This window comes from Camellia sinensis, chromosome 8 (assembly GCF_055761805.1).
Source record: "Camellia sinensis isolate YWXY chromosome 8, ASM5576180v1, whole genome shotgun sequence".
NCBI lineage: Eukaryota > Viridiplantae > Streptophyta > Magnoliopsida > Ericales > Theaceae > Camellia > Camellia sinensis.
Window position 1 is genome coordinate 8674576 of NC_138968.1, and position 8658 is coordinate 8683233.

The 8658-nt window shown below is 40.3% G+C and overlaps 1 protein-coding gene across 1 annotated transcript; it reads left to right on the forward strand.

Annotated features, from left to right (window-relative positions):
- Window positions 1-6961: 6961 nt before the first annotated feature.
- On the forward strand, window positions 6962-8116 carry LOC145797475 (uncharacterized). The gene is made up of 3 exons (XM_082884615.1): window positions 6962-7001; window positions 7080-7403; window positions 7689-8116. Exons 1-3 carry the CDS (start codon window positions 6962-6964, stop codon window positions 8114-8116), a joined length of 792 nt encoding a protein of 263 aa, XP_082740741.1.
- The last annotated feature ends 542 nt before the right edge of the window (window positions 8117-8658 follow it).

Below are 8658 nucleotides of genomic sequence, written 5' to 3' on the forward strand. Positions count from 1 at the left end.
TTCATATTCTTCATGATCTTTATGTTCATGTTCTTCATGTTCTTCACGGGTGGAAACCCAGATCTCCAGACCTCACTTCCCTAAGTGTAGTCGCCGAGATCACTCTTACCTAGACATCACACTTAGGCCAAGCATCGTATCTCACCTTGGCCTACCTTGCATGACCACTTACACCTTTAGTTTGTCTTGTGCGCACCTCGGCATGCAGCCGCACGCCGAAGCCTCGTTAACCACACCTCGGCCAGGAGGTGTGGGACCTCGGCAAAGACCTGGTTGGTACCCAGCATGTCTTCCTGACATGTAAAACAGTGTTTTGACTTCCAGCATGTTTTCCCGAGATCATTTGCATGCATGTAAGACTTGTTTTGAGTAGTGCGTTCAGTAGACTTTGCCATGTGTTTGTAGGACTTGGACCTTTGCCTTGATCCCGACATCCGAAGAGCTATGTGAGTGGTATTTTTAATAAAGCTATGTTATAAGGTTTTGATAAAGCTTTGCCTTGTTTTGATAAAAGTATTTGTTAAGCATGAATGATATCCCTATTTTATGTATCAAGTATAAGCTTTGTTTTGGATGACATTCTTGGAACCGTCCTTTCGTGTTAGGGGACGTTAAGCCTAAGTAACACCGTCCTTTCATGTTAGGGGACGTTAAGCCTAGGTAACATAGTCCGTACATGCCAGGGGACTTTAAACATTTGTGGCACTAGTCCGTACGTGCCAGGGGACTTTAAGCATTTGTGGCACAAGTCCGTCCGTACTAGGGGACTTTAAGCCTATGTAGCATAGTCCTTTCGTGCTAGGGGACTTTAAGCCTATGTAGCATAGTCCTTCCGTGCTAGGGGACTTTAAGCCTAGGTAGCACCGTCCTTTTTGTGCTAGGGGACGTTAAGCCTAAGTAGCACCCTTGTTAGATATCGGCCACCGACGGACTATGAACGGGTGTGCTCGATGCCAAGGTTATGCTTTTGTTTTGCCGGAATGTCATCACCCCATGTTTTAAGTTAACGTATGTTAAGTAAGTAAGTAAGTTTTGAAAGACCAAGTTCGATTGATGTTTTATTTCAAGTCAAACTAAGCTATGTTATGTATGGTTTTGATAAAGATATACTATGTATGTTTTGCAAAGATCTCGGGTATAATTTATTTAACCCCTTTATTACTTGTATCATTCACTGAGTATCCAAGCTCACCCTCCCTATGTATATATGTAGGTAACAAACAAGAAGTCGGCTACGCCGAGATGTGTGTTTTGTATGTATGTTACGTCGGCAGCGAGGATGTCGGCAATCTTGTAGATTATGTTTCTTAACCTGTAGTTCATGTGTTTTGTATACGTCGGCTTGAGAGGCCTTTGAACAAGATGTAATATGTATTTTGCTTATGTTACATTCAAGATGTAAGACCATGTTAAAGATGTATGCCAATTCATTTGACCTATGCACTGCTCTTATGGACCACTTGTATTGTAAATTATTGCTTCCGCACTTGTTAGCCCCCATATGTAATACTCTGATGGTGTGTGAATTTTGAAAGTTGACCTTCGGTAATCTCGGATTACTGGCCATCACGGCACCATTCTAATAGGGGCGGAATGGGGTCGTGATATGCCAGCAATTAGAGATGGGATAATAGAAACTCTGTTTTGAAAAACCCTCAACTCCTCCTCCCACCAAGGTCTTAATGATCATCTTAATAACTTGTCACTTACTAGCCCATTATTCCATCTTTCCACAAAACAATTCACTGAATTGTTTTTAGAGACATAGGGCATGTTTGATTAGATGGATTAGAGCATGGGATTGGGATTATTAATTCGTGAGCCCAATTATCTTATGTTTGCTTTAACATTTTGGTTTAGGATTATTAATCCAACAAATTTGTAGGATTATTAGTAATGGGGTAGGGGTAGGATTATTAATCCAATGGATAATTTATCCTATTAATCTAATTAGATAGTGAATACCACACTAATTTAATAGGATTATTAATACCTCACTATTAGTCTTGTAAATCAAACATGGCCATAGAGATTAAAAGGTCTAGGAAATTCCTCCTTCGATAAATGAGGTTGTTTGGATAAATCTTTTCAAGCACTTGACTTTTTTTTTTTCTTTTTTTTTTTTTTTTTTTTTTGAAGCAATATTTCTAACATGATCAATTCCTACACAATAGTTTCAAGAACTCGACTATCAAGAATTCAAACCCAAGTATTTCCTTCACAACCTTCAGAATTTAACCTTGCTCCGTCTCAACATGATTGCATTGGAGCTTATCATTTTAAAGAGAAAGTCCATTGAAATAACATTTAATCACAATAATGTCAGCACCATAAATAACATAATTTTTATACAAAAATTCAATCTTCACCACAAACTTCAATTCATGACATAAATCTGGGCCCAAAATCTGGATTCCCAGACTTAATGATTTTACAAACATACGATATGCCCTTGACATTCTAGCTAGTACAAATCTTGTAGAAGCTCGAAAGTAAGGGGTTACTTATTGACTTAAGTTGATCTATATCACAAAACAACATAGGATCATATGATGTACATCACAAAACAACATAGGAACATATGAATTATCAACAATGCCAGATGACCATTTTATAATTATCCTAGCATTATTAAGAAATTAGTCATATCAACGAAAGTTAGCACGGACGAATTTAATTATGGAGATACCGAAAGTAATAAAGCCAACACAGAAAGCTTTGAACGTCCATGGAGTGGTGAGGTATCTACGTCTCAGATGTGCCATAGCATCATGACAACAACGCTTGTTGTAGTCAGCTGCAGCTATGGTTGTTTTAGTGAAATAGAACTCCCCAAGAACAATTCCTTTGCAGAGATTGTTGAAGAGATCAGAGGAATCCTCACTGGCGCCTAAACAGTTTCGTATGATTCCAGCCTTTTCAAGCACTTGAACGTCTTTGGGAGTGCTTGTGAGTGTATCCATTAGGACTGCATATGATGTGAAGTAACCAGGAACACCATTGCAACACTGCTCATAAGTAATGAGATTTCTCAAGAATGGCTCGACTGACTCATAAAGGTCCAAAGTTGGGATTTTAAATTGAGTTCTATGAAAAGGACCTTGAGGTTTACAAAATTCGACTTTGTTACCCTCTTCAAACATGACTCCTGCATATTTGAGGTCTGATGCACATGGCATGACCACGCTAGGACCACCGTATCCTGGATTTGCATCGTGATGACGATAGTGGTTGTGTAGAATATCAAGGATATGATCACAGTTATTGTTTGTTGTTGTTGCCGTTGCTGTTGTTGTTCCATCGTTTTCTGATTTCCACATGTTAGGAAAATATGAAATGACATACTTACCAAGTGTATGAGTTGGAGGCGTACACGCTATATGAGCCACGGTGAGGTCAAACAACTCGTTGAGGACAAAAAAAGGAAGCTGGTTCTCAAGTAGTAGCAAGTCGTGTTGGACATAGATAGGCGTCAGAATGTTGCCGAAGATAGGATCGTTTCTGTTATCGGTCTCCTTGTGTGCAAATCTGTAGAGAAGTTCAAGTATGAAACAACCATCAATCACCAACATCTCTACATCTAGCACATCCTCAACTTCTTCCACGTAGCATTTCTTCACTTTGTCTAATGACTTTCTCATTTTCCTTACACATTCCATTAATACCTCCTTGGATTTATTAAGCTTTTCTACTTCCGATCCACCCTCCTTGGACGATATTCGACCAAAAAAGGTATATACATAACTCCTTTTGAGGTTCTGCATGAGCGAATTGAGAATGTGTTGGTCCTTGCCGTGAAGAGGCCCGATAGAGACGAAGCGAGGTGTATACGCACTTTCTTTTTGCTTACGAATCTCCTTAGGCACCCTATAAATGCAAGAGGACGAAGATTTGGATTGAGTCTTCTCTGCACCTTCTACCATTTTCTTACCAATGCCCTCTGTAAGCCTTTGAAGAGCTTCCTCACTGATACAACACTCAATGTTTTCACTCATTTTAATTGGGATTGGAAAAGAACTGTCATTGATGGAAGTCATGTGAAGAAAGTATATATATCTTCTTATATAACCATCTTAGGTAGTGATTTTGCTGAAAATGGTTTAGGAACAGCTTTATATATTGATCATCTTTATTCTTTTCTTTAACCTACGAAAGTTTTCAGCTTTAAGCCATTATTGGCATTCCCACATTGCTTGAAATTTGTGGTCAAAGTTTGATACCACTCTGTTAGAAAGAGGGACTTGATTCACACAAAAGTTCAGTTTAATTTGCCTTTGAAGTTTTATATGTATGTAATCATAGAAAAACATGGAAATTTTAGAAAATTCTTAAAAAAACAGCATTGTTGACAAATTACTCACAAGATTATCAAAAATTGAAAAAACCCCCAAATAAGAAAATCATAGCCTCCCAAAATAAGTAAATTTGTTCTACAATACATTGTCTACTAATTACCTAATTGCTAACTAGTTTGAAATTCTCAATAAAGTAAGGCAGCACTTTGCCTTGAATTGGCTATCGAAAAACTGAAAATTGTTTTGTTTTCACACCTCATGATCAATATAAACACTAGAAGGCTATTGTAAATAAATATTTCAAACTCAATTAATTCCTCCATAATCTTGTCAAGTACTCGACAACTATCCTAAAGTAAGACTTCAAAATCAAGTTTTTTTTTTTTATAAAAAAAAAAAAAAAAACTCATGCAGTTTCACTACAATCCTTTAAAGCAATTGACAAATATTTTAAAGCAATATTTAAAAATCAAGTATTAATTACTCTATAAAAGATCTTGAATCTTATTCTAAAGCAATATCACAAACTCAAGCAATTCAGCATATGGAGAGAGGGGGGTGGATACCGGTGACCCGGAAGAGAAGGCCAAGATACCAACAGATCCACTACAGGGGTGCAGGATTCATCACGGTTTTTGTCGATAATCTGTCGGAATCTATGGTGCCACGAAGTCTTTTTAATCTGTTCAGTAGCTATGGTGTGGTAAAGGACGTATTCATCCCAAATAAGAGGAGGAAAGCTACTGGTTCAAGATTTGGTTTTGTTCGGTATGACTGTGTTACAGCAGCAAGGGTAGCAGTCCAGAAAGCGAATGGAATATGGTGTGATGATAAGAGTCTGAAAGTGAGATTGGCAGAGTTTGGAAGCGATGCTCAGTATCCAAAGAAGGAAGAGGTTAGAAAAGGGAAGAGTGTACAGACGGAGCATTGGAAGCACGGTAAAACTACAACAGGGTTCAATGGTCAGAGATCTTTCGCTGATGTAGTACAAGGTACACGTAAGGAGAATACTGCGATAACCATAGATGTACAGGAAGTTGGAAATGGATGGCTTTACGAAAGTTTAGTTATTAAGCTTAAATCCTTCTTCTCTTTTAATGCTTTCAAAAAAGAATGCAGCACACGAGGCTTGACGGAGGTTTGTATAAAGGATGGTGGTGATCGTATAGCTCTTCTATCCTTCAAGTCAGTGGCACATCTGAAAGATTGGAAGGGTAGATTAGAGGAGTGGATATATGAGTGGTGCGACTCTATGGACGAATGGGTGAAGGGTAAAACCATTTAACAAGAAAGGTGTGTTTGGCTGGTTTGTCATGGCATTCCTCTTAATCTCTGGAATGTTGGCACCTTCAAGGCGGTGGGTAACATTTGGGGAGAAGTCGTTCAACTTGATGAAGCCACGAGTTCTCTGGAGTCTTTAGCGTGCGGCAAAGTAAGGATCATTACTCGCAGGTGTGAGTACATTAATCAAGTGATCATGCTAAATTGTAACGGGCAGCAGCACCCAGTAAGGGTGATTGAAGAGTTATTTTTCCCGGATAGTCTAAGATCTGGGGAATGCAGGCATCAGATTTCTGAGGGTTTACTTTCCAGTTCCGGTAGTCAGAGTGCCATGAATTCCGGCGACATAGAGGGTAGGGTGGTGGTAGGCATGGAAGGTGTTAGTAGGTCTGATGCGGCAGCTTCTAATGAGATGGTAAGTGTAGTGCAAGACACAGTTGAGGGGACTGCACACTGTATGGAAGAAAGGAACAGGAGGGTGTTTCGACCCATGGTAGGGGTGTCAGGAGCTGGCTTGGAAAATTCAAAAAAAGGGGATGGTAGTCATGATGACGCTCTGAAGTGTGTAGGCGAAGTTTCAAAAGAGGTGGCTGTGCAGCCCCAATTTCTAGTCGGAAGCAATCACATGGATGGGTTTTTGATGAGCATTAGTGGGCCTGAAACTATAAGGCCCAATTTTAATTTGGAAGTAGTGATTCCCAGAGCCCAAGGTGAAAGGCCAGCTGGGCTTTCTTTATCTAATTTGAGTGACTGCGTGGCAAGTTCATAGCTCCTTGCCGAGAGAGCCCAAGTATGTTTGCAGAATGGTGAGGGCAGGTCGGATCAGGTTAGGGGGGAAATTGCTCATATCTGTAAAGGAAAGGTTGCAGCAAGGAGGAGTGGTACCGCCAAAAAGGGTGGTACGGCTCTCCAGCAAGGTAGAATTCTACCTCAAAGCTTCAGTAGGGGGGCCATCTTCAGAGCTACAGCTGCTGCAATTTCCAGCTCACACTCGGCTATCCGTGAATCAAGCAGAAAAAAGGGCAATCTGATGAAGGAGGCTGAAGCAACAATACAACTTGGGAAAAAATTAGGCATTGATTTTGGTGGAAAGGAGGATATCGTGGCAAAACAGATTGTACAGCTGGAAACTCGAGATTTGGAAAGGATTTCAGATGGGGTTCGGGTAGATGAAGTCTGAATACCCAGTGTAGGAGTTTAGGTGTTATGAAGTCTGTCTTATGAAGATATTGTCATGGAATGTGCGTGGTCTAAGTAGGCCAGAGAAAAGGAGTAAAGTTAGAAGCATTTTAAAAGAAAGAGGGGTGGATGTGGTATTACTTCAAGAAACCAAGAGAAGTAATCTGGAGGTAAAGTTCATTAAATCTATTTGGCCTTTCGATAAAATGGAGTATATGGGAGTAGATGCCGATGGCAGGGCTGGAGGTTTACTGTGTATCTAGCACCCTGACAGATTCAAGGTTGTTGATTGTTGTGGCTCCAGAAATTTCATCATTTTAGCAGGTATTTGTGGTCAGTCCTTTGAATGCTCGGTGGTGAATGTCTATGCTCCCAACGATGTGGGTAAAAGAAGTCAATTGTGGGAATCCTTAAAGAGTCTGAAAATCTCTTACCCGACTCCCTGGTGTTTGGGTGGAGATTTTAATGAGATTAGATTCCTCAGCGAAAGGAAGGGGTGCTCCAGAAGGGAAAGAGGTATGAATGATTTTAATAAGTTGATTGATCAGTTGAATCTTGTTGATTTGCCCATGAAGGGTAGAAGATTCACGTGGTGTAATGCTCTTGACGGGGAGAGATGGAGTCGGATAGATAGGTTCCTCCTGGAGGGTAGGTGGCTTGAGCAGTTCTCCTTTAAGCAGTGGGGACTGCCCAGAACGATTTCTGATCACTGTCCTGTCATGATAAAGGAGGATGAAAGGAATTGGGGCCCTAAACCTTTCAAATTTATTAATGCTTGGCTACTTCATCCTAATTTCATATCAGCAGTGAAGAGCTCATGGGAGGTTCAAGTTCAATAGGGTTGGGCGGGGTTTAGATTGTTGAGGAAGCTTGCCTCTCTCAAAGCCAGTCTTAGAAGATGGAATGTTGAGGTGTTTGGTCATGTGGAAACAGATTTTAAGAAAGCGGAAGAGGATTTACACGCTTTGGATTTGGTGGCTGAAGAAAGAGCATTGTCAGAAACAGAAGCAAATTCAAGGAGAGTAGTCAGAGGGCTAGTTTGGAATTTGCATAGAAGGAAGGAAAGTTTGTGGCATCAAAAATCTAGAATGCTGTGGGCTAAATGTAGGGACAAGAATACTAGGTTTTTCCATTTGATGGCTAGCTCTAGGCAAAGAAGAAACCTCCTTGATTCAGTTGTGGTTGATGGGGTTAGAGTGGTGGAACCTAACCCAATGAAGCTAGCTGTGCATAGGCATTTTTTAAAATTATTCTCTGAGTCGTGGAGTTCTAGGCCTAAGCTTCTTGGCCCTTTTGCATCCATCTCTTTTGCTGGGCAGGTAGAATCCTTAGAAGCAGATTTTTCGGAACAGGAAATATGAGCGGCAGTTAAAGATTGTGATGGTAACAAGGCCCCGGGACCGGATGGTTTCAGTCTGACCTGTTTTCAGAAATGCTGGAAGATAATGAAGGGTGAAGTTCTTCAATTTATGGATGAGTTTCACTCTAATGGGAAGATTGTCTCAGGTCTTAATAGCTCTTTCATCACCCTCATTCCTAAACGGGTGGATCCTTGCGAGTTAAGTGATTTCAGACCCATTAGTCTCGTTAACTCAGTTTACAAAATTCTTGCAAAAGTGCTATCAAAAAGGTTGAAAAGAGTGCTGCCAGAAATTATTAGTGAAGTTCAAACAGCTTTTTTGGGTGGCAGATCTATTCTTGATGGTGTTCTGATCGCGAATGAAGTAGTACATTGGTAGAAAGCTACAAAAATGAGAGGCATCATTTTAAAGCTAGATTTCGAAAAGGCATATGATTCAGTTAATTGGGAGTTTCTATTTTCTATGATGAGGAATTTCGGCTTTGGGGAGAAATGGTTGGGTTGGATGAAATCATGCCTTTCATCATCCAGAGTATCCGTCCT